Here is a 26,297-nt window from a genome sequence, read left to right as displayed (position 1 = left end):
GTAGTCCCTGTGTGAGCAATGAAAGCCAAAAAAAACTAACAAAAGCACTGCTGGGCCAAAAATGGACTGAGTATCATCTAATATACAGTCAGTGGCCAGTGTTGAGTACAACAGAACAACGTCATGCAACCCAATGTCTATTTTAAGGAATTTTAGAATTTTATACATTTAGAGTTTTTGCTGACACGTCAGAAATGTGATGATTCTACTTATTGTATATTACTGAGGTTGTAGTGGCTACTGGACTGCATTATATACTGTATAAATATGTGTATACACATGTATGTTGTATCATGTGTCTGAATGGGAAGGACACATTTTTAAAAAGAGGCCATAAAAAGCATGTGAGGAGTCTTTAGGCAGAGACTACATTTCACGTCTCCAACCAACTCCCACCAACAGGAAGCGCTGACGGATAAACTTATTGACATTCCTTAAACAAACTGCAGGCGATTTTACAACTTAAACTGAGGTGTTAGCAAATTTGGGGGTACAATTTATAAAAAACAAAAAGCAAAGCAGATACAAAAACATGGTTATCTTTTGCTGTTTTCGTGTCAGTTGTTTGCAAATCAACTTGTTTGCAACGCTTGTCACACTGCAGATATATCAATATTGATTTTTTAAACCAGTCGGTTTCTCTCCAACTGGTTTGGGCTAAAACTGTTGTCAGATATCTTGCTAACAAACTGACATGTCCTGCTCTCAGTTTATTTAGAATTTTCCCTGATTTATTCAAGTGTTTCCTTTATTTAGCAAATTGCCTGCACTTATGTAGATATTTCCACTAAATGCATCACATCAATATGCTTACTGAAGCTTCAGTGCATTCGCTGTCCTGAATTCCAAAGAGCAGAAAAGCAGCGATGAGAAAAGGCGAATTACTGCCTTAATTTCTCAGAAACACGATACGTGAGGAATTTGGAAGTGTGGTCACGAATCATGAATGACCCACGAAGAATGAACAGCAGGGGATGTGCTGATTCACTCGGAGACATTTGGGCAGGACATGACAAGGCTGCTGAAAGACGACACTTTGGCTGCTGCAGGCATCAAACCTGCGAGACTCTGATGCTGCGTAGTCTGCCTGGTTTCTTATACACATCACGCAAGAAAACATAAACGTATCAGTGCTATATAAGCAGTACTGACTTTAATGTCTTCATGCTCAAAGTGAAGACAAAACCTTACAAATGAATCTAAATTAGGAGCAAATTTAAAACATTAAATAAAAGTGATGTCGTCAGAATGTCGGTGGGAGTTATAGCTGTTACTGTAGTTTGAAGGATATTCACGGTCTGAAAAGATTTCTTTTGAGTCCTCTGGATTAATTATTTTAACCCCTTGAAGGTCCTCAGAAATAATCACGTTAAAGATCCTTACACACATAAATGTGTATGCATAAAAACAAGCCATAAAAATGTTAAAAATCTTTCTTTTTTTTTAATTTTTTTTAAATAGTTTTTTAGACCAGCATCAGCCCTAATCATACATATCAAATTTTAATTAGTTTTTTAAAAAATTAACCCTTAAATTGCCATGTTTTTGTCATGATGCGCATCATTTTATGGTCTAAAATACACAAAAAATACATGAAAAAAATTGAGAACTCTGAAAAATTCACCATCTTGCAAAATTATAAGCAATATGCATGAAAAACTGATAAAACATGCTAAAAATAAAAATCATAACACACTAGAAAGTGCTGAAGACCCTCAAAGGGTTAAACAAGCTAAATTTATTAAAGATTGTTTGGCATGCTACTTTGTCTATATAATGTGTCTTTTGGCATTTTCTGTTCATCCAAGTCAGATAAGCTTAATCGATCCACTGTAATTCAAAGATGCAAACCAGCAAAAATGAAAAGCTGGGGGTGGGATGCAGGCAGATATGGCACATTGCTTTTTCCATTGGAGGAGCGGGCGTGCCCTGCCTCCTTCATGCCTCACCGTTCATAGTTCATACAGCAGCTGTTTGACTACCAACTGACTGGTAACATCCAATCATGGGCCTACTCATGAAGGTGCACATAGCAGCCTTTATAACCCGGCACTTGTCAACACCTTTTGCTGCCGTGGCTCCTTCCACCACCCAGCCATCCTTCTACAGCTTTTGCTATTGTTGACTTTACTGAGATCTAACATTCATGTACATGTTTATTTTTCCCAGGAGAATTGGTGTTAGCAGAGCCTTTGTCCTAAAATCTTAACTGCTGAACTATTTGCCATAAATGGTCAATTCCTTGACATCATTGTGGGGCCTCCATGATATCTGTTTCTCTTTCTGCCATAAGAGGTGTTTATATGGCCGAAAACAGCTTAATGGGGAAGAAAAAAAAACCTTACAGTCAAAATAAAGCCGGCAGGTGCAAGTGAAAATCTGGGAACAGGTACCAAAAACACATGAGCTAACCACAAGGACAGACAACAACCATACACTGACGATGTACTGACAAGGAACAAAGCATCAGGGTTAGTGTATGAAGGGAAGGCTGACAAGGGAAGTGCAGACAGTTGAAGCCAACAAGGAACAGGTGCATACGATCACAAGGGCGTGAAAACGCACAAAGGGAAGAAATACCAGAAATGATGTGACTAGACTACAGGGAAATAACAGGAAGGAAACATAACCAGAGATGTGAGAGCCAAATGGACAACTCTCTTAATGTCTTTTCAACTTCTTGAGAGTCTTTATCACAACACAAAGCAGATCACGGTGCTTTCTTAATTCCGCAATGACCCCTCAAAGAGGCAAATGGTCATACGTGCGCATGGAGGATTACAAAAGAGACTGAAATAAAGTAAATGATCGGAGACGCTCAAAGAATCTGAATCAAGATGAATAAAAAACATAATGTGATCTGTGGCCGCGTAAATGCTATTAGCAAAAACCTCAAACATAGAATTCAAAAATATATTAGTGTCCATGAATAAACAAGACAAGTTCTTTCTAAATTCCCAAACAAACCTTTCTGCAGATGTAAATAAAATTATTTGAAACTGCTCATATGTACGTTGACACTCTTTCTGTGTAATTCTTACCCATCCATTGCACTTCACATCGTGGATTGACAGTTGCATAGACTGGCACAATCCCACAATAATTTATGTTCTGTTTTACTGTTCGACTGTTTTGTCTTTATTGGTTTTATCGCACGCTATTTTTCCCTATTACCTTTGCTGTTGCAACAGCTTAATTTCCCCACGGGGATCAATAAACGTTCATGTTATCTTCGTCTCAAATATACGCAGGCATCAGTGAGAAAATGAGAATTCATTTCTCCGCCTGCAAAATAAACCCAACACTCAAAAACCTGCGGGCCTGTTTAAAATGTCCTCACAGCTGAGCTTGGACGTCCGCGAGAAAATAAATCGTCTCCTCTGCACTCTTAGAAAAGTAACTTTTCCTTTTTTTGTATTTTTAACCTGTCAGCTATGATGCAGCATGCTAATATTCTTATTTTACAATGTATGATAAAACTATAATAAACACTGCATGGGCTGATGATGGATGTTTGGTTGCAGGTTGTGACTCGCCGGCTGGTTTTTGCTATTCTTCCATCTGGCAGCCTGTGATGGAGGGACTTTCTCTGCTTCTCTCCCTCTCTTTTACAACAGAGATTCGATTGGCCATAATTGGCTCCTGTTTGCGGCTAGGTATTGATCACCTGGACAGACCCTCCGTTCCAACCCTCCTCCCCCTCGACCCTCCCAACTTCTCTTTGCCTCATTCTCCTTACTTCTCCCCCCCCCCCCCTTTTTTTTCAACCGTTTCGCTCTCTCAAACCGCGCTGCTGCCACTTTGATAAGCGTGGTGAATGGCATGCCGTCATCTGTGCAGACTAACTCTTGAATCAATAGCCGAGTGCAGACGCTCAGCAGTCTATTTCCCACAGAGATGGTGGAGAATAGCAATGCTAAGAGATGAAAACCAAGATGGAGAGAGGCTGACAGAGAAAGAAAGAGGTGGTGGGGATGAAGTGGGCGCCAAACATCAGATATGTTGTTTAGCTTTTTTTTTTTCTTGAGATGCTGCCTTTTTATTTTATTTGTTACTTTGTTATTCATTTATTCACATAATTACAAAGGAAGTACTCATTATAGCAACTGGCAAAAAGTGAGAATAGAACAAAAGGAAGGGAAGGTGACAGAATTGTTTTTCTTAGGGAAGTCAAAAAATGTCATTTGAAATTCTCACTTGCACTTGCTAAAATAAATGACTCAGCTACTCTTAATAAGCTTCATGATTTTCTACTAAACATAATAAAGGGAGAATAGCAACATCACATCAATAGGGTCGCATAGGCGCATATCTTTTTTGTAAAATGCATGAACTGCACCTTTAGAAATAATTTGAATTCTACTTTCTATGCTAGACTTCATATTCACACCACTACTCATGTACTTTGGTCTTTTTTCCATAGTTTGGTTTAGGCCCCTTAATTCCATAAAGGGAAATGCTAAAATATCCAATGATATTTTGTGCTTGACAATTTGTGGCACTTGTGTCACACACGCTCCAATGTCAAAACACCCTTGTGCGCAAACCCGGGTCCATACAGAAGAACTTGTCTTAGCTGCATAGAGCCCAGACCTCAATTCCAACCAGAACCTTTAGGGTGAACAGGAATACAGACTGAAAGTGAGGCCTTATCATCCAGTATCAGTGTTGGACCTTGCAAAGGTTCTTGTGGCTGAATGGGAGCAAATCCCTGCAGCCACTTCCCAAAAGCTGAGGATGTTATACAGTAGCAATAGATCAATGCTCATGGAGTATTAATCTACTGCTACTGCTACCATAGTTGTGGTTGTCCACATATATTTGGCCCTTTAGTGTGAGATGATTCTGTTTCATTTGGGTTGAGGACTTGTCTAATAAAGTGTAAATTGATGTACTCACGTCGGTGACCCCGGCCTCCAGGATGCTGACTTTGGCTTCTTTCTCCAGAGCAGCTTTCTGCTCAACTACAGTCAGAAAATAAGAGAAAAAAAAAAGACAACCATCAATAAATGTAAAAATGCCAGACATAGATTTTAAGGTTTTACTGAAGATAAGATGGAATACTTTCCCAGTCTGTGTGTGTAGAAACAATCAGCACAACATAGAAATTTCAGCATTGATTGATGAAATTAAACCAGCCAAACAATCGAATCTGCACAGACAATAGACAAACAAATAAACAAGATGATGATAATAACAGAAGGAAACAGTAATGATTTTCCAACAGGGATGTACTTTATAGTACTTTTCATACACTTTAACCTGGATAAACCTTAAAATTAATTCCCAGTGTCCTTAATTATGTGCAGTATGCATCCATGTGCGTGCAGACACTACTATTAATCAATGGTACAAATTCCGCCAAACCAGCTTTTAAACTCTGCGCTCTACTGATTCACAGAAAATCAATGCTGCCCCGTCCTCCTGAGCTTTAAGCAAACATAATGTATAGATACCAGAGCCTGAACCTCATATATTGGAGCTAAAAGATGGCATTCCGATTAACACACATTTATGATAATGTGATTTTGTCATTCACCTGAACGACATGTTGTCGCTCATGTCTTTCAAGGATTTGTTTTCACGGAACGCAATGAAAAAATAAGAATTAGATTCTTCACTACGTAGCTGAGCGCAGGGGCCCCAATGGCAGCAGGAGAAAACAGTTTAAAGTTAAACCTCCCAGCTGGTCCATGTTTTTAGTTATCGATGGAAATATCTTGACAGCTGTTGGACAGACTGCCATTTATTCAGGACTTTATGTGTAGAGAAGATATCACACTAGTGACTGCATTAACACTACAATAATAGTGTTTAGTTCGATTAACTTACTCTTACTTCTTTCTTCCTATTTATTTCTCAATCCTCCTATTTATACACTTTCATACATTGGCTGCGGAATGATATATACACTCTTTAATGAAGCTATAAAGTTTAATAAGAAATATCTTTTCTCCTTTTCTCACTACACCATCCTCTAAGCTAAGGTCACTGCCACGCTTACACCGAAATTTTGATTTTAGCAAGCAGGTGGGGAGGGTGGTGATGTCAATGGGGTTATCATCTAAGCACTTCCCAGACACAATCGTATGCTGAATTAGGCCAACAACACCTCCACAGGGCTCAACAATAAACTCTGCTGTTCCAGAACCAAATGAGCTATTACTGCAGCATATCTTCACTTTATGAAATATGAATTTTAACCTGACCTGCCGCCAGGCAAATATTACAACAAATTTCCACGCAAATAGAATTAAACCCTGCACAAAGCTCTTTTTTCATCACCTTAAAGGGAAACAAATGGAGGGCTGCAATTGAAATACATGGCAGAGCACATATTAAAGCCAGAACAAAATGTTATGAAAAAAAAGAAAAGATACATAATTACATTCACTTTACTTTGCATCTGAATACACCGGTGTGGAGACAGAGAGCGAGTCTCCTTTGTTGACACACCAGGCAGATGAAGGATATGCAAATAGCGAGCCTTGACTCTGCCATACTCCTCCATATTCACCAACACCAGGCAGATTTTATAATCAGTCTTTCAATCTGTCAGAGCATAATTTGCCAGTGTTGTCATGCGTTTTGTAACCACAGACCTTAACCTTAAACATGATTGTCTCAATCAGTAGCTCTTTACAAAAGGGGGAAAAAAAAAAAATCACATCATTTACCTATGGGCAAAGACATACTCAGTTAGCATTTATATGACTTTAATAGCTTAGAATAACAACATCTAACATACAGGTGCATGTTTTGGCTACTGTGTGGTACTTATAAAGGGGCTCTATGATGATTGCTATTCACACTGTATGAAAAAATTCACACATCTCAATTTCATATACTGCAATACAACCTCTGAAGTCTTACTGTTTTCTAATAGAGAACTGGCTGACTGGTTGTTGCCAGGTCCCAGACAGAGACGTATGAACACCTTGTCTGCGATGAGCCAAGTGAGCCGACATGTCTTAATAATGCTGTCAGCAGGTAGCGACTCCAGGCTCAGCTCCCTTCAGTGAGAAATAGAAGCTGAAGTGGCTGAATTGGTTTGTCAGCGTCCCGTCTTCTTCTGTGCACTGTGGAGCATTTGAATAGAGTCCAGGTTCAGTGCTACATGTGTGTGCACATGTCTCAGGTGTTTTTTTTTTTTTCATCGTCCATCATAGGCAAAGCAGGCGTTGTGATATGACTAAATGGGGTGTGGTCAGAAGTGTGACACGCTTGAATGGTTCATCTCATAGAGAGCCGTGTAGCAGCTGTATGTGATTAACTGTTGATTTGCATTTGGAAGCTGCATTAATTAATTAACTTTTACTTGCAAAAGCATGACTTCATGCAATTTTTAAAGGTTATAGCCACGTGGCTCTTCTTAGTTCCAGTCTCTGCTGGTTACTTGATGTTAATGCCACCCTGCTAGATTACTGCAGCTCTTATTGCTCACTTCTATCTGAATTTGTATTGAATTAAAGAAACTGCTCCCCTTTCACTGGCCAAAATTACAAGAAAGTGACTCTTTACTGGTGCACAGCGAAGGTACAGTTCATCCACCCTGATCCAGAGCTGTGTGAAATGTGTGCAAGGAATGAAAGGTGAGCTTAAAAGAGAAGCTCAAATCCTGCCCTCTTCCTCACTTCTGCACAGATGGCCAAAGTGGTGTGAATGTTCGTTCCTTGTTTTTGGAAAGTTACAGAAATAGTTGGGTACAGACCCCCTGATCCAATGTTGGAAAGGTGTGGGGGGGGGGGAGGCGGTGTCCAAAGTTATTTGACCAAGGCACTGTTGTGTTTTAAATGCTTTCTTGTGTTTATTAACTGGTGTTAATGTTCCAAACCTGTCTATGTGTGGCTGTGTGTGTGTGTGTGGCCGGATGTGTCCTGGTGAACCAGAAAACCTCAAGACTAGGCACCAAAACTTTGCCAGATTGCAGTCCATCATTGCAGCTGCTTTATCAAAGAAAAAGTCTGCAATCGCCAATCATTTTCTAAAGGAAATTAAGTTTTTAAGCCGATGTCATGCTGCAAGCCAAAAAATGCAGACCTGTCTGTTTTTTGTCAGATATGAACAGTTTCATTTTGGGAGAAACAAGGAGGAAGGGCTGAGAAGTGGTTTGCCTTGGAGCCATACACTTTAACCTCTACAAGTAGGTAATGTATTACTGCGCCTTTAACTTTTCATTTTACAGATCAAATCTGTGTTATTTGTTTCAATCTGATGCTGTCTAGGCTTTCGTTGCGTGCCCCTTTCTTTCAAACTGCGGTTATTGTCATTTCCTTTGAATGAAATTTGTAGTAGAGCTAATGCATTGATTTCTCCAAAATGTTTTAAAGGATTAATTAAGTTCAAATGAAACACAGGCAGAGATGGTAAACAGCAACAGCAACTCTGGGACCAGACTCAGTGAAACAAGTAAAGACTCTGTTGCCTAAAGTGCCTTTGGTAATTGGTGAGGTAAAACCTATTTGACTTGCAGCTGCAGGAAAGCCTAATTGACAGGCCCACACACACACACACACACACACACACGAAAACACCTACGTGCACACATTTAATTCCTGATACAGAATCAGAGTAAAAAGCCTGATATACCCAAACACAAACAAACATGAAAGTGCTCAACATGATTTTCATTGGGAGGGAAACTGCAGCAACACAGGCGTTCGTCTGGTTCCCCGGAGTGACTTGCCACGCGGCCAGCAAGCGTGACTACATCACAGGCGGTGAGCTCCCTCTAATTAGTGAACAAGTCTTTAGACCTCCCAACACCGCAGCACTGCGGCCTCTCCGAAATGTAGCCAAAAGCTATTCAGACCATCCATTCCTCTTCTCTCCTGCAGACTACAAATGAGTCCAAGTCTAACGAGAGCACTGCTCGTGAACAGGCAAGCTGAGGTGCCTCATTTGTACCCCAGTGAGGTTTCTCTCCAAAAACCAAATTGGATCAATTTTTAAGAAGCTGCAATGGGCTTGGCGTCGTGATCGGACCGACAGGCGACTTTTCTTTTAGCCTGGCTGCCAGCGCAGTGCCATAATGTGACAAAATGGGAATGAAGCAGCGATGGACTCTAGACTGAGAGTGAGTTGAAGGGAAATGATCTATACTCAGATTATTCTTTTTTTTTCCATTTCAAGAATATTCCATCTTCCATTGTACCTCTCGGATGCATTTGGACTACGGGGTGAAAATTGGGCCTGAAGGAAGTAACGAGGACCAAATCTCATTTCTTCAAAAGGGGCCCCTTTATTTTCCCTCAAAAACACACGGAGGCGCTTCATTTGTCACACGGGCCGCCCCTGTCCTGAATTTTGCTTTATGTTAACTCAATGTATCTGAGGCGCCTAGAGGGAAACACAGCGAGTGCCGGGGATTCAAAAATGCTTCATTTTTCACTTTTGACAAAAGGGAAAGGCCCAGGCTGGCTCCACGAGTCCTGGACCAACAGAATAGATGCTTTTGCAGCACCGAGGGGTCGTTATTTCAACCACTAACCACTCCCACCCACCCAACCTCCATACTACTCACTCACCCTCCTGGGTACATTTCAGGAGCCGTATAATGAGAAGAAAACAACAGCCATCCTTCAAAACCAAAGGCAGGGAGAGCAGGGCAGCGCCATCACTACAGTGACACAGTACAGGGGTGTAATCGCATTAGTTGATCATGAGAGCACCGATCCCTGGGCAAATTAAAATATATCTGTGCCCCTGCAAGATCTGGTCCAATGCTCCCAGCCATTGCTGAATGTCTTGCATATAATAAAAAAAAAGGGCAACAGAAAAAGTAATGTTGCAGCCAATAAAAAAAAGCAAGCAGAACAAATGTTGCAACTAATATATAAAAAAAAAAGAGATAAAAGAAAATGATCTTGCTGATTTTAAATCAGAGAGAGGAAGTGAAGTTCAGCCATTCGTGTCAGTGGGTAAGCTCACAGGTACAAAACCTGTTTTAAAACGCCATATGAGCAGTTATGGGTATGATTTTAAATTCAGAGCGCTTTTCATTCGCGTGGAATGTTGTGTTATTTTATTGCAAACCAAAAAATATTTATTCAAGTAAAAGAAATTTAAGGAATACATAAAACACAGTTGAGTAACAGATTGTATATTCTACAGGTTCGCAGTTATTATACAAATTGTTGTGAGAAAGTTGTGTCCTACTGGATGCCAATTACTAATTCAAAGAGTTAATTAACATTTTTTTTTTGCATTCAAGCAATATAAGAGTGTACATTGCCCCTTTCAAACAGCAAAATAAAATTCAAAATTCAAATTAAAAGTACTATGAGGACACGTAATCATATGTGCCCAAAACAAAAAGGGACGTGATGAGTAAACTGGGTGCACGGGCTTGACAAATCTTCAAATACTTCTAACATACATCACCGCTGAAACTCTGATGATTTAGTTACTTCAAAGTTAAATTCTTCACTCATGTAGTGTTTGTTGTTTTGTCTATCCCGCTGTATCTTTTTAAGCAATGAATGATGAAAAGATAGCAGACTTTTACTTCATAAAATATAGACATTTCAAACATTTTGTGAATTAACTCTTCATCTCTTAATCGACGCTACGAGTATTTCTGTCAAAACAGATTTGCCTGTCGTTCCTTCAAAAGCATCTTAATTAGATATGGTTTCGTTCTCACTTGCATTAATTTGATTTCTGATATCAACTTTTCAGCCCTCAATCTGTTCCATGTTGATCCCCTCCCCACCACCACCCCTGGGTGTTATTGCCTGCAGTAATCTAGGATGCAGAATGAACCAGCAGCAGTGACTTCGGCTGTGTGTGTGGGTGAAGGATGTGTGTGTGTGTGTGTGTGTGTGTGTGTGTGTGTGTGTGTGTGTGTGTGTGGGTGGGGGGGCTCCATGAAGACAATGCCATGTGTAATTAAATTCAAAAGTAGGGGGCCGAAATGGCATCCAGGGCCACCTGGGGGACGAGGCACCATTGAAGGGGGAGAGAAAGAGACGAAGAGAGAGAGAGAGAGGGATCTGAAGACAGAGAAAACAGGAGGAGAGAGGGTGATAGATGGGGAAGACAAAAATGAGAGGTGGGAGAAAGAGTGAAAGAGAAGGATTAAGAAAGGATGAGGGAGGAGGAAGAGGGAAAAAGAAAGAAAAGGGGAGAGAGAGAAAAACGAGTCGATTGAGGAAGGAGTGGCAAGATTCAAGTAGAAAAGACAAGAAATGGGAAGAGGGACAAAAAGAGGCAGAGAAGGGAAGAAAGAAAAGAAATGGAAAGAGAGAGTGGAGATGAAACATGAAATGATGACAAAAGTTTCAATTGGAACAAGTAGCAAAGGAGCATTAAACTGCAGTTGGGTCATTCTGATCCAGTATCAACGTGCTAATTAATGTGGCTACAGGAAGTTAGCTCTGCCCATTTTTCAGTGAGAAAGAAGCTTAGACAAAATGTGATCAATACCACAAACCTGTGACTGTAACCACTGTGGTCCTGAGATAAGGGTGAATATATGCTTAGCTAGTCCAATAAAAGTTAAGGTTTTATTCTTTAGGACATCAAGGCAGGGCAAACTTCAAACTCTTTGAAAGCAAACTTCCTTGTTCTAAGGCCCACATGTCGATGCATTATAGGTAACAAGACCGATCCTGAAGAGAAATAAGACACAAACGTGAGAAAAAACTAGGACCACAGCCTTCACTTCACTTACAAGCAACTGACATGGCACAATATGTGATGCATGCTAACAACATATTATCATGTTCTGCAAAACCGATCCCTGCTTGGACACAAGAAAATGCAATATCAAATACAGTGCTGCTCAATTTAATGTTCCTGAAGCATTAAAATGCTGTAAAGGAGAATTAATACTGCACGATGTCATTTCATTCCAACTGTATGTTTGTTTCTTCAAAAGAAGGAACTTAACAATAAAATGTGAAATTAAGTTTTCTATAATTATTATTACTTTTATGTAGATATTCGATTTTAAAAAATGCCGATCAGCCGAGCCGAGTCTTGACTGATCAACCGATCAGTCAAGACTCAAAGCCATTAAAAACCATTAATTTTCTGTAGAGGTTGAATGTGTTGTGTTTCTTAAGTTGCTGTGGCTAATTTATTAAGACACAGAGCAACGTTAACATCCCATGACTGGACTCTGACATTTACTCTCTTTTTAACTCTGTTTTGGTTTCCACCAGCTCCAGTGAAAAAAATAAATATCTCTTTAGCTGCTTTTTTCACCGGTTAGTCTGCGTCTTAATTCTGTCTGTGTGCTGTTTGGTGTTGGGCAGGTTTTACACTGTACAGTGGGTTTATCAGAGCTCAAATACACATGCAGGAGCCACAAAAGCAATGAGACTGAACAATGTAGTTAATGTGAGCTGGAAGTGGCTAAAAAGCAGAGCTGCAGAGGTCTCAGTGTTGATCCCCTGTAGGTTCTTCACTATGACTCATTGCTGATACACAAATTATTAGTGAAGCATTAAATTAACTTTGCCAGTGTTAGAATTTGACTTTCCACTTTCAAAATGTCCTCAAAGATTTTGCCTTCAAACAAAAGAATGTGAAAATATTAGATTGTTTTTTTCACAAAATGATATCTGACTTTGCTTCCTACAGTTGCATGACGTAACCTCTTCCTACGAAGTTAACATCAGGGTTGTTGAGTCCATGATTAGCCGAACGCAGGCATTATCCAGATACGATTACACAACAACCATAATATGTTTGTTTGCCTTGTTGGGTTGAACACTGTAATAGATGACATTTAGCTCTTCGCCTCTGCTTCGTTTGATTCATTCACATTTTAAAAGGCAGGTATTAAAACACCTCCATTACTTTACATAAACAATTCATTACTCTGATATGACACTGGGGACCCCGGCAGGAAAACACACCCCAACCACCCGCAACAATTAATGACCTCGCATCAGCCGACGCCTCGCTGCACTGAGACAGGAAGCCTTCTTCCAATTACAAGCGTTCATTAGCAGTTTACCGCTCACATTATAAAATATAAACCCAAATAGATCCGCAAATTTTTTCTAACCTCTGCTTTTATTGGGAGACTTCATCCACTGACTGCTTGGCATTCGCAAGCGTATACAGCCACTCTCCCACTGGAGCAGTTGGGAAGTGTGTAAAAGAGGTTTTCTTTCTGAGAGGGAATTGTCATAAAAACTAATATTCCCCAAGTGGAGGTGACCTTTGAGAAATTGAGTCTTGAGTCATAAAACCCAATACTCCACAAATGGAACTGACCTCCAGTATGTGGTGGGGAAAAAAATAAAATAAAATAAAACCTTGTTCGGGCTTCAAAAATGTGATGACAAACTGGATTTGTGCAAATTTTGCCTCCAGTCCGACTCCTTCCCCACCCCTCCCTCTCCCTCTTCACCTCACCTTACTTCCTCATCTCCTAATGTGTGCCCTTTCCCTCCTTACCTTCCCTCCTCTCGACAACAATCTGCCCCTCTCCCTCCCACCCCGTTCTCGTTGTCTCTTTTTCCATCAGCCAACTGATCCCCCTTCCCTGCCTTCTCTCCTTTCTCTCCTCTCTGCATAAGCAACCAGTATTCTTTGGAACATGGCTTTAACATTTGTAAAATGATTATAAAAATAACTACAAACATTCAAACATCCCATTTTTTTCCCTCTTTCTTCTATTCACACTCTCCAACAACGAACCCTGTGACTTCGACATGGGAAGCTGCTGTTCACATCTCGCCTCCTCCAAACTGATAACACTGGTTTCTTTTCATTATGACGACAATATTTCCTTTAAAAGTACTCCATCCATTTAGCACTGCAGTCCTATAATGCTGTCAGACTCACAATAGACCGTTTATATAACATTTCCTCAATCATCTCCCTTCATCTCTCACTTTTTCCCCAACTTACCCCCCCATCATTCTCCTCCTTTCTCCATCTTCTTTACCAATATAGTCTTCTTCTGATGCCTCTTTTATTCTCATTCCCCCACATTTCATCCCTCCCCTCGCCATCTCTCACCTCCTCCCGTTTATCCCTCCCTCCCTCCTTTCCCTTTTGTCTTCGCTCACTTCTATCTTCTTCTATCTACTTGCCACCCTTTTCTTATCATCTTCCCTCCTTACCTCTCCTCTCCCTGCTCCCCCCTTCCCTCCAAAGCAGAGTGTTTGTGGGGGGTGTTTATATGGCTGATAAGTGGCAGATGACGATCGCTTGGCGCGACCAGAGATAAGGCTGCCAAAGCTGGGGACGCCATCTATCAAACCTCCCACAGCTGAGCCAAGCATCACCCAGCCGAGGAGCGGGGGAGGGAGGGAGGACGTGGAAAAGGTAACAACTCTCCATCTTCACACGCAGGAGGAACTCCCTGGCAGACCGGCCGACATGCACTGGATAGTTTCTGTAAATAATGCTTAGCGTTTGCTTTACTGCAAGACAGGCAGGTATTTACTGCATCAGCACGACTCAGGTCAGGTGAGACAATGACTGCAGATGTGGTAGAAAATGTTCCATTTGATTAAAAAAGACGAAATGAAGTGCTGCTTGTCACATTAGAAATGTAGACCCTAACTAGCCCCTGACCTGACTGACATGTGTCTGCACGCTTTGTGTTACTTGCAGTGCTGGGTGGATGAAACCCACCCACTTAATAATGCAGCAAAAAATCAGAATGATTGTCTAAAAATACAATATGAGTGGGTGGACTGCAGAAACTACTGTGTGCCACTACTACTACTGCATATGTTGGATTTGTGCTGACCAGTTTAACGGCATCAAACAATATTACTCCGTCAGCTCAGCTCAAACACTCTATTTTAGTACCATTAGTTCATAGTCAGCTTCAATTCATATTGATAAAATGGATTCAGAAACTGCCAAGGTGGGAGAGCTTTTTAATCAATCATATTAACTGGAAAATGTAATATTTTCAGCAGAATCTGGCTAAACTAAAAATAATGAAATGGTGTCGATCAAAACCTCTAAAGACCCCACCAGCATAACCCACTTTCTCCAGTGTCCAAACACACTTAGTATTTTCCAAATTGTCATAGTTTTGTTCAAATATGGCCAAATCAACCATCTATAATGATTGTGTTTCCAATGACAACAATCATACTAAAACCTATTTGAACATACTAGCCATGCAGATGGACAATGCTTAAGGTTTGAGAGTTTTACGTGTTCATACTTGTTTTCCATTGTGACCTTTGCAATTCATCAACAGGAATTCAAGCTGACAACAGCTGCTGTTCCCTCTAAAGAACAAAAACACAAAGTTTCAACTGCCACCTTCTCAATCTACAGGGGGGGGCGATTATTTGATTTTACATGGACTATCAGTGACACTCTTGCTTTGCTTATGGTTCTTCAAAGAACTACAGTAGGTTGTTTAAGAAGTAATCACACTAATGATGTCCATGAGGGGATGTAGCAGGACGCAGTTCTTATGTGAAATGTCAAAATGTCAGAGGAAATGTGTGAGCTGACTGCCATGCAATGGAAACACACAGACAGTCCTTCATACACCATTAACACTCCTCCTCTCTTTGACATGACCTGCTCTGATGTGCACGCATTGAGTGGGGACCGTTTTGTGATATGAGTGAGTGATTCTCCATTAAACTGTGTGATATCTGCATTGTGCTGGTGTATAATTACAGGTCCTTATATACATGTGACATGCTCAGACAAATCAGGCTGAATAATGGCTAATATGTATCCTGAGTACTTAAACGTGATGCATTCTCGTTGCTATAGGTTACTTTTATCACATATGACAGAGCAGTAGCTCCTCTTTTTCAGCTCATTGTTTCGTGGGTCGGCCCACAGCGTTACTGTCCACTCCAACAGTTCTCACAGCGCTGTTTTAGGCAGCAGCTGTTTTCAACAACAAAAAAATCTCTAAAAACCAACCGTGTGCTACCTGCTCAGCATCAGACGGCAAAAAGTCTGCCACAGCAACTTGTAAGGTGACGATATGTCAGTGTGTGCTCACAACCTCCAAAGTATCTCCAAAACCATAAAAGAAACTATGTATTCTATTATCATTTCTGCACCATTGAAATGAATGGAAGGTGTAGGTTTTAACTTTGGCTGGCGGCAGGCTGTTTCTGGTCTTTATTAATATGGAGCTGGAGCTTTATGCTAATTTAGGTGAATAGTAGACCTCAGTAATACACAGACATAATACTGATATTAATTGTTGTTCTTTACTTTCAGTATTTCTAATCATAACTAAAATTACTGTGACATCTTGTAACATACTGTAATTATTTACAGTGCTTTATCATTAATTACATGAAATACCAGTAATGTATAATGATATAATATGTATTCTACTGTAACCACAATAATCATGATAAATACCTTTTCCAAGCAATACTTCATTGTTCAACACATTGTCACTAAATATATTAACACATTTTGTTACTGTATAAAAATGCCAAGAGAATTAGGCTGCAGCACATTGTTTTAAAAGGTAAATGTTAATACCTATGAGGAAGAACTATTTTGCATTGGCCCAGTGGACACCCTGCTGTCAGAGGTGATATTGCCGAGTAAGAGTGAGAAGAAAAAGCACCAGGAGAAGAAGAAGAGAGGTCCCACTTACTGCTCCTGACAGAAAAATTGACATGGAAAGCCAACACTTAATGCCTCCCTCCTCCATCACTCTCCCTCCATTTCTCTCCCCCTCTATCTCCCTCTCCTGCCTCACCCCCTCCTTCTCTCTCTCTCTCTCTCTTTCTCTCTGATGGATGACCTTTACAGTACATATGACTCATCCTCTCGGCTGACTGGGTGAGAGAGCATGTTAGAGAGTGAGAGGGAGAGAGCAGACGGTGGCGGCGCTGGCCAGGCAGCCATTTGATTTCCTTTGCTGTCTTAGCGCCAGGTCCTGCAGCTTGGGAGGGTTCAGACAGTACAGGGACAGGGTGACATGGTAAATTATAACAAAGTATAACAGAATTAGCTACACAGGAGCAACTGTATGTGGATTTTGGAGTAACTCAGGACCCATTTGGCTTTGGTACAGGCTCAAATATAACTTTACCAAAACGCAGGCTGTCATGTATGACTACTTATTCTTGCTTGTTATTCCTGCTCCCTCTGTAAAAAACTTAAAATGAATCCAAGTTAGGATCCAGTTTGAGTTCTGCAGATAAAGCATTCCACATGTTGATCCCCCACGCAGAAAAAGCCATTTGTCCTTTTTTGGCCTGTTGTAGCTTCAACATAAAGATTATCGACTTTGTTGCCAAAGCCATCGTTAGCAAGTTGGATGGTTGAATCCTTCGTGCGTCTTGGCTGTATTCACACCTATTTTGCATGATTTTGATCTGCTGAGCTGCATTCAGATCACCCACGAAGCATGTCATTGCCAAGTGGAGAGGAGTTTTATGTGATCATCAGATTGGTAAGAAAGACGCTCTCCGTCCTGGAGCGACAAATGGCCGACAGATCACCTTGCAACTGTTTCCAAACCTTAACGACTGAGCCAAGACACAATGTCTGGCATGTTGAAGTTGGACCAAGCTCAGCTTCCAGAGTGAACTGTCAACTTCTCAGAGTAATGCCTAAGCCAACCTTCTTGTCTTCATCCTGTCCAGCATTTCAGATCCCTCTTATGTATCCATGAAGATGGACTGTAAGGGGTTGTAACACCAAAGAAACAGAAACAGTATGGCAGATTAACTGTTACTATATATATATATATATATATATATATATATGCTAGAAGAGAAAATGAAACATCCTCAAGAATATTGGAAAGCTTCTTTCTTTTTTTGCCATTTTTCTGCCATTGAGCAGAAAGTGTCAAAATCTACCAGCCAAACATAAAGAAAGTGTATTGGCCCATCTGGCTGTGATCAGAGCTCTAAAAGTCATTTTGTCCTTTGCTTTGATGGAGGATTGATGGTCTGACTGGCTTTTAAATTCTGCCAATTTGACCTCGTAAATGCTCACATACACACAACTGCGCTTGTGTGTGCGTGTGCGTTTTATCGCCATGTAGCCCGCTGGCTTTGCGCTGCAGCCAAGGCCAGGCGGCTCCATAGTCAGGCAGCGGGGGCTCTCACAGGGGAATCGCACAGGCTTCTCCTTCACTGAAATTCCACTTAGACGAAATATCCTCCATTATCACTGGGGGGAGGACAAGCGGTCCAAATGCTGGAGGAGAAAACCTTGAGCTTTCAATCGTTTTTCCCGCCTCCTCACTACGTGTGTACAACAATCTGTAAGATGCTCGAGGTTGTTCATCTTGTTCACATTGTGGCTGTTTCTCCTGCATCTGTATCGACTGGAAGCCGTGACAAAACACTGCCGCCTTTTTGTAGGAAATATTGGTAAAACATGCAGGAAAACTGGCCCTGGCAAAGACAATCGATACATGAAAATAAGGGAGAAATTAAGAGTTGTGCCGGTGTTCTATATCCACAAAACTTAGTGAAAAAGAATGCAGCAATCTTCCCTAAGATAAATAAAAGTGTTTTGAAGTGTCTGACACGATCACTTTCTAAACAAGTCCTCCATCTTGTATTCAATCAAATTGTGGTTATTTAGATGATTTCACTCAGCTCTTTTCATATTTTACACACTTTTTTCTTAAAGTGGAGTCATGCACTGCTTTTCAAGACGTCATTACCAGGCTGCACCATGAATTAAAAGCATTCAGAAAGTGGGTACCTGTGCCAAGGCAATTTGTTTGCTTCGTGTAAGGCCTTCAACATTTACTATAAATGTTGTGAAATAAAAAAAAACAGTCCACTCAAAATCTTTTCTAGAGCTTTCAACTGAATGACCTTCCTCAGTGAATTGAGGGGACTTCCATGTCATCGTGTGGGGGTCGTTCAGATATGTTAACTACCAGATTTGTTGATCAGACAACATTTGTAGGACGTCCAGTGATGTAATGCATCAAAAAAATTTAAATGGCAGACAATCTGTGCTGTTGGAAATGGGCACATATGGAAAGATTCATGTTGAACCAAGAAAATCAGGACAAACAAATTGACATATGTCAATGCTTAAGTCATGGCCACATAGCAGTAATATCTGTACAACAATCAATCTTAGCTCAAGGTCCTCTTACTACCACACTAAAAAGTGAGATTTCAAAAAATACTTTGTAAGCGTGGTTTGATTTCAGATCTTATTCTTGCCAGACTGCCATTTCAAAAATGAACTGTTTCCCATAATTAATACTTCTTTGCCTCATGGCCTCCCTTTCCACCATAGTTCTATGAGTATTTTATGACTAACAGACTAACAGACAAGCAAGTAAGTAGACCAACTTAAAAGGTTCCCTGTGCCAAAACCAGGATCCTGTGGTATAAGCCAACCCTTAGTTTTGGAATGAGCTTGGTGTTTTTGCACTGCATTCACCATCTTAGCAGCTCCCTGTTGGATGTGTGCTTTTGCTTGTTCACAAAAAACTCTGCAGGGCACCTTTAACTTCCACGATGGGCGTCATAATTATCTCATAACATACACAGATTTGTTTTTCTTCCCCTCACCGTCTTCAACGTGCATCCTACTGCACGCCTGAATACAACAACTGACATTGCATTGACATTACTCAGTCTTGGTTACATCCAGACAGGGCAACAAAAGATCAAAAGTCTGCTGTGTGCACATCAGTTGGGATGCACTTTGATTCAAAGTGACACCCGCCTGGTCGAGCGTGTAGCCATCTTTACAGCAGGATCTCAGAGAGAGAGAGAGGGAGAGAGAGAGGCCTGAACTCATAGGTACAGAAAACCCGGCTGGACAAAATGCACAGTGTATGTTCAGGATGGATTACTGCGCACTTCACTTGGCTCGACATGGTTATCCAATGAGCGAAAGGGCAGTAGATCCATAATCAGGATGAATTTGGTAGGACACAGTTATAAAACACTGACAGTGGACACAGTTAAATAAGGTCATCATTACACCTGCTAAATTACTGGCAAAAAAAACAACTCTTTTATTCCTTTTTACTAATAAAATAGTATGTTTTGCACTGACAGGAGTCAACATCATATAAAAAAAGACAAAAACTAAAATGATGTTTTCTGAAAATAAAACCAAATATAAACCAAAAAAAACATAGTGTGTCCACCTTTTTATCAACTGGACAATCACATCAACGTGACAAAAGATTTCTCTGTCCTTCCGAGTAACTATGTTGAAGAGCAGTTACATAAATAAGTCAGCAGAATGAATTTGGTCACTTTTCACCCCTACAAAAACATCTCCTCCCTGCAGCCTGGCCTCTCACTGTGATGGCCACATCAGACAAACCACCGAGGCGGGTGGCGACAGAGCGCACACATCCTGGGGGCACAGTGGCCTGATGGGTAAATCCACGATAAGAGAGCCTTTCACATCAAGACGTTATCCTTGCCGAACAAGCCATCTTATCCCACGGCTCCTAATTACAATCCAAGCGGGGAAAAAAAATCTGGTAAAGTGATAAATTTGAAGAACTGACAACAATTTGACAAGCTACTGCTCTATCACAAGGGTATCTGGGTGGAGGTTGAAAATACGTCTGTCTACCACTATCACTGCTGTACTTCTGCTAATAATAATAATAATAATAATAAACTGGAGAGGATGGCTCAGCTTTGGAGAAATGCCAGATGATTTTGAGCAGAAAGAGGCAGCAGGGGGAGGGAAGGGTTTGGAGGGGTACTACACAACGGCGGTCCCTCTCAGGAGCCCGAGGAATAGAGTGTAGATTGTAAATAAAGGGCAGTAAATAAAGGGCAACCTCAGGCAATACAAAAAAAGACCTGGGCTCTCTGCCACGCTGGCAGACTTGGGTGAAAAAAAAAAAAAAAGGTGACCAGTGGGTAAACTGGCATTAGGCTGCCAGCGCCTACTCAGAAGCTACATCTGTGGGACAGATTCAAAGGATAAGAGGGAGATATTCCTCCTCCCTGGAGTCTACAGCGGATCCAAGGCCTGGCTTTTATCTGCAAGGCCAAACAATTTCTGAGGTATTGAGTGTCAACAACAGGTATGGGGATGAAGGAGCTCACCATCATCACTACCATCTCTGTTAAGGGAAGACAGAGGGGCCGGTAGAGGCTGTCAGGAGTTCGCAGATGGATTTAAAGGAATGAGAGAAACGTCAAATCACAAATAGATATTGGTGATGGCAAATAAACTCAATTGCAAAAACACTAATAAACTGTGGCACTGACATTAAACAGTCATGGACAATAAGGAAATTCACTGTTGAAGCAGCACACAAATCAAGTTGTGGTTTGAGCCATAATCATGAAGTCTTAAAGGACAAAGATTTCTACTAGATTATTTTTACATGCTGCAATGTTCAAAAAACACTATTTTTCTCAAACTTTGCATACTGCTGTTTTTCACTCACTTCCTAAACACTCCATTTGAGCTCCTGTCTCTTTAAGGCCCGCCTCTTTAAAAGTCCAGCCTGCTCTGATTGGTCAGCTCCCACATGTCTGAGCAGGTACCGCCCACCAACACCATCTCTGATGAGGAACAAAACTTACAGCTTCCAACTCTGAAGTCAGGTCATAGACAGTATGTATCCATCCTGGTGCTTGTACCGCTAACGGCCTTCATTAAGAAAGCAGTCCCCAGTGAAATAACATTACACACCCACAGCAGTCACGTTTTTGCAGCCATTGAGAGGCATTTCCATCAAGAAAATCATCCAAAATAGAGTAAATCCTCTTGTTTTCACTTCCCCAGGTGTTGGGAGGACATGAAGACTGTTGTTGGGTTTTTCTCTTTTCTCGCACCTTTGACATCTTATCGCCTGAGCGAGCATTAGCCACAAGGCAACGGCAGAAGGCATGAGTTAGCAGGATCGTCAGTATGTCCCCTTTAATGTCCAGAAATCACACAGCTAATGATATATTGTCATATAGTCAACTCTGATTGAGAGCAAATAGAGATATCCTCTCTTTAGGACTTAACACATCGCTAACTCTTGCAGACGCAGACAAGGCAAGTTGAGCAGCGTAACAGTCAATCAAAAAAGTCCCAAAATAATTCCTCATGTATCAAATTTTGCACTGAATATCACATTTTGATACAAGGAATTGAAGATGTTTCGTCGTCCTACGTCTCTGCACCAGTGTCTTAAAGAAAATAGAAAACAAACATGCAGAAAACACTGCATGTTTGTTTCACCTAAACGCCGAAATGATTCTGATTTCTGGACATAACTTGACTTTCCAAACTGCAAAAGCAACTTTTCAGATTACATCTTCGCGCTCGTCATTATGCTGTAGAGAACAAAGTCAAGTACGCGAGACAACCAAAACACAATCACTACAGCGGCTCCATAGTTTCCCCTATAATCGTGAATGGGACCATATATTTTCTCTAAGTGTCTCAACATTCAGAAGACAGATGCCGTTCAATTTTGTTCCCGCCGTGTCACTCCTCCCTCCCTTCATAGTTTTACATTTCCAGTCTCTTTTTGTCTCAAAACTGACCTGTAATAAGTGCAGGGGAAAAAACATGCAAATTAAATTAAACTGTCCTAAATGACAAAGTTTAAAAGAACTGAAAGCAAGAAGTATTCAGATCAATGGGCTGAAACAGACTGTAAATGTATAAAATATCACAAGATTCTTATCTTAGTGGGATTATAAACCTTGATACAACTGAGCCAGGGTGGACAAAATAACAGGAACACCTGTTACTGTGTAAAATGGCAGGAAAAATTACGACAAAGTTACTGTGACAGAAATATTTTTGATGAACAGCGGGAATTTCAAAGGTTAAAGTTTGTGATATCAATGTACTGGATTGCATTTTATTGTTAAATGTTTCTGTTATTCTGCCCACTGAAATTCAGGGAGGCTTAGTTTAGAATTTACACCTTGATTGTGAGTGTAAGTCTTTCTGTGATCGCTCAGTAATCATTACTGTCTAAATCATATGAAGCTTGCCTGTTTTTTTTTTACAAATGTAAATGTGGTTATTTTAGTGGGAATTATCTGAGGTTGTCTCTTTCTCTCTCTCTCCTCTGCTGCTTTTTCAGAGCCAACTGTTGTTTGATTCCCGAGAAGCTTCTGGTTTCAATCTGCCCTTCGGCGAGCAAGTCTTCTTATGTGATCTGACACTGAGCTGTGTGCATGAGGTCTGCTCTGTCTCACACATACACACACGCATGCATACAGTGGTTTGAACACACACAGATACACATACTAACACAAAGGAGTATACGAGCGCAACCTGATTGGAAGACGAACACTCACATGCTGGGACAAACATTGACACAGTCGCATTTGATGTAAACTGTTAGTGAAGGTGAGCAAAGGATGAAATGGAAAAACCACATTGTGATCTTGCTGCCTGAGGCTGCGAAAAAAAATCCTACCATACTTGCTTTGGTTGTGCACATGCACAGTTTTCTCGTGTGATGAGGGATTGTAGCAGACATTTTGATCAGTTTCATGCACTCTCTTTCATTTTCACCTCCAAAAAAAAGTGCTTTAGATGTTCTACTATACTGCTGGTTTGTTTACAAGCTGTCTAATTACTGGTGCCTCTTGCCCTACCAGACTTCTTTATAGCGATGCCATCTTTGCCCACATCTTTGTAATGGCTTTGGTAAGCGCAGTGCCATCATAACCAATGGAAACAAAGGCCAAAGTTATGAAAATGAGAGCTAAGTCTTTTCTTTCTCTGCAAAATAAAGGTGGACGTGGCCATATTTGATCCATACATCCTTCACATCTAATTTACAGAACCATACAGCCCAAGGCTGTGGTTCTATTTATTGAGATCTGTTTGTATATTGTGCTCTTGAGTGCAAGTATAAAAATTAGACATATAGTTTAGAAAACATGTATTGTCAAGCCTTTTGTATTTTTTCTCTAATGACTTTGTAGATTGCGTTGTTTCTATATGAACGCAGAAAAAAAATTGGAATGTAAAACATCCACAGATAGGACGTGTACGACATCGCCTCACCCATCTCATCTTCATTCAGATAGCTCTGAATGCCTTGTGATTTTCTTCTGAAGTGGTGTGTGTGTGTGTGTGTGTGTGTGTTCAGGAGATAGCTCGAGAGAGATCAGGCTTCAAAGTCGGACGCAGACCTGGTGCCCAAGGTGACCTCATTACCAACATTTGTTCCGCTTGTCGCTGCAAATCACACACTGTGTCCGTCAAGATCCGACAAACACCACGCAGCCACGGTGGCCGGGAAGCCGCCCATCCCCGAGGTGGGGGAGCGCAGAGCTGATGCTTCCTGATCCGTGACCCTGGAGAGAATCAGCACATTCGGACAGCCTCTGGGAAAATCTGAGGGTGTCCGTCGGGCCAGACGTGGACGACGACGGAAATGCAAACCTGACCCAGCGGCTGACCTCATTTAACAGGTTTGATCTCAGGGTTTTAAAGGGAAGTTTATGTAGCATGTAGGCAGTTCCTCCCTGACCTCCTGACCTCTAAAATGTCTGCTGGGCAGAATATTGATATAACCCGAGTAACAACAGTTTACGTTTATATGTGAATACTATAGACGTGTCAGAGGTGTCAGCATTACAGCGTCTGCAATGAGGAAGATTACTCCACCTGATAAGTACAGCTGTAAATGTATTCTTTACAGTCAGGTCATTTAGCTCACACATTTTGGCCACCACTAGAGGTTTTAGCAAACTTGGGAAGAGGTTGTGACTTTGACTGGGGGAATTAAGCCTTAGATGAGCCTTCTAGGCTGCAAGGAAGTCGTCTTTTGCAACAGAATCATATACCGAAATGACTAAACAGGTCATTTGTCATAACGACTCAGGATAGTTCCAAGCATTATTATTCTAATGTGGATTTTCTGATCGGCTGATGAAGTTTAAGGAACTAAAACGTCTTGGATAAGAATTTTTTTTAAAAAGATTGTCTTCAAGGGTAAAAGAAGAGAAAAGCCTTAAATGGAGATCTTTGTGTGTGAGATAAGAGCTCACTAAAAGTTCCACCACCATTACCTTTCTGAACTTAAACATGCATTTAAACAAACATTTAAAAGCTGACCACTGCTCCTCTTTGTCTTCTTCACACTACCACTGTAGAGATTTGTCACGAGGGTAGGGTAAATGTGGTTTTAAGTGTTTGAACAAGTGACCTATGCTGTTGTTTTTCAGGTGAGCAGAGTCTCTTCTTCCTGTGTTAGGATTAACTGACCCTTTACCTCAACCACGAGCCAAACATACTGTTTTACACACAAACGGTATTATTTAGTGCTTATTTACCTATAATATGGCTTGAAAATGTTAGAAAATTGAACAAATGATAGAGAGAAAATGAACAAACGATAAACAATAGCACACAGCACTGGTGGAGGTGTATGCTCCTTTTTTTATACACACCGTATGACAAGATGTAAGACAACAGAATGTGTTTGATTCAAACTACATGCAGTTCTGCTACAGTAGAGGCAATCTCTCTATGTGTGTGTGTGTGTGTGTGTTAGAGGCGGCTGGTGATGGCAGCAGCCAGTTAACTGGTGAACATATCTGCCTTGGCAGAGCCATTATGCAGGACTTGGTCCCATGCCAGCAGTCAGTGGAGCGAGAGAGAAAGTGTGTGTGTGTGTGTGTGTGTGTGTGTGTGTGTGTGTGTGTGTGTGTGTGTGTGTGCGCGCATCGGGCTGATGAAAAGACAGGAAGCCATAATGGGAGTGGTGAAAATGTGTGTGCCTGTATGTGTTTATGTGCATTTCTGTGCGTGAGTGCGCATCATCAGGCAGCTCCCTCTTTCTCAGCAGCTGGTAGTCAGGGATACGATGGCCTGGCCACACGTCTGGAGGAATGTGGTTTCTGTGGCAGATCCAAATATGTCTCTCACACACATACACACACATACTCTTCCTCCAGCCGACGCTTATGCTGTACGGGGACCGCGGCTGAGCTTTCTGGGGAGTGAGAACTGTTTTTCCTCTGCAGTTAAACCATTGAAGCTGCCATCTTGATTCCCACCAAGACTCAAACACAGTGGAGAAACCACAGGATCTCCAGACATCCTGCTTTACCTTCCTTCATCCCTCTGCCCCCGCCCACCTTCTGACCACCCCCACTTTGTGTTTTCAGTGTCTATTAATCACTCCATGTTGAAGATAACATATTAGACAATCGACTCGTTTAGTTATAAAGCCTTTAACGTCATATCTGACCTTTCATCAAGGTCTGAGAATCATTCTCGGTTTGTTTTAAATGCAGGCAAAATCAAGTTTCTTTTATCGGTTTTACAATTTAATTAACTACCTTCATCCTCTTTGGAGGCCACACGAAGGCCAGTCCAGGCAGAAGTTTGATATCAATCCTGTCCAATAATGTGAGTCGAGGCCACTGTTTCTATGACAT

General features: G+C 41.1%; 1 protein-coding gene across 1 annotated transcript in view; it reads right to left on the bottom strand.

The window, feature by feature from the left end:
- The window catches only part of LOC139213940 (receptor-type tyrosine-protein phosphatase N2-like), a 199,721-nt gene that overhangs the window by 80,163 nt on the left and 93,261 nt on the right, over positions 1–26,297 (bottom strand). The window contains exon 12 of the mRNA XM_070844651.1: positions 4,900–4,964. Coding sequence (XP_070700752.1) covers positions 4,900–4,964 — 65 coding nt within the window. The remainder of the gene's footprint in view (positions 1–4,899; positions 4,965–26,297) is intronic.

Source organism: Pempheris klunzingeri, chromosome 15 (genome assembly GCF_042242105.1).
Source record: "Pempheris klunzingeri isolate RE-2024b chromosome 15, fPemKlu1.hap1, whole genome shotgun sequence".
NCBI lineage: Eukaryota > Metazoa > Chordata > Actinopteri > Acropomatiformes > Pempheridae > Pempheris > Pempheris klunzingeri.
Note: the sequence above shows the minus strand (reverse complement) of the source record. Positions and strands in the feature narration are given on the sequence as shown.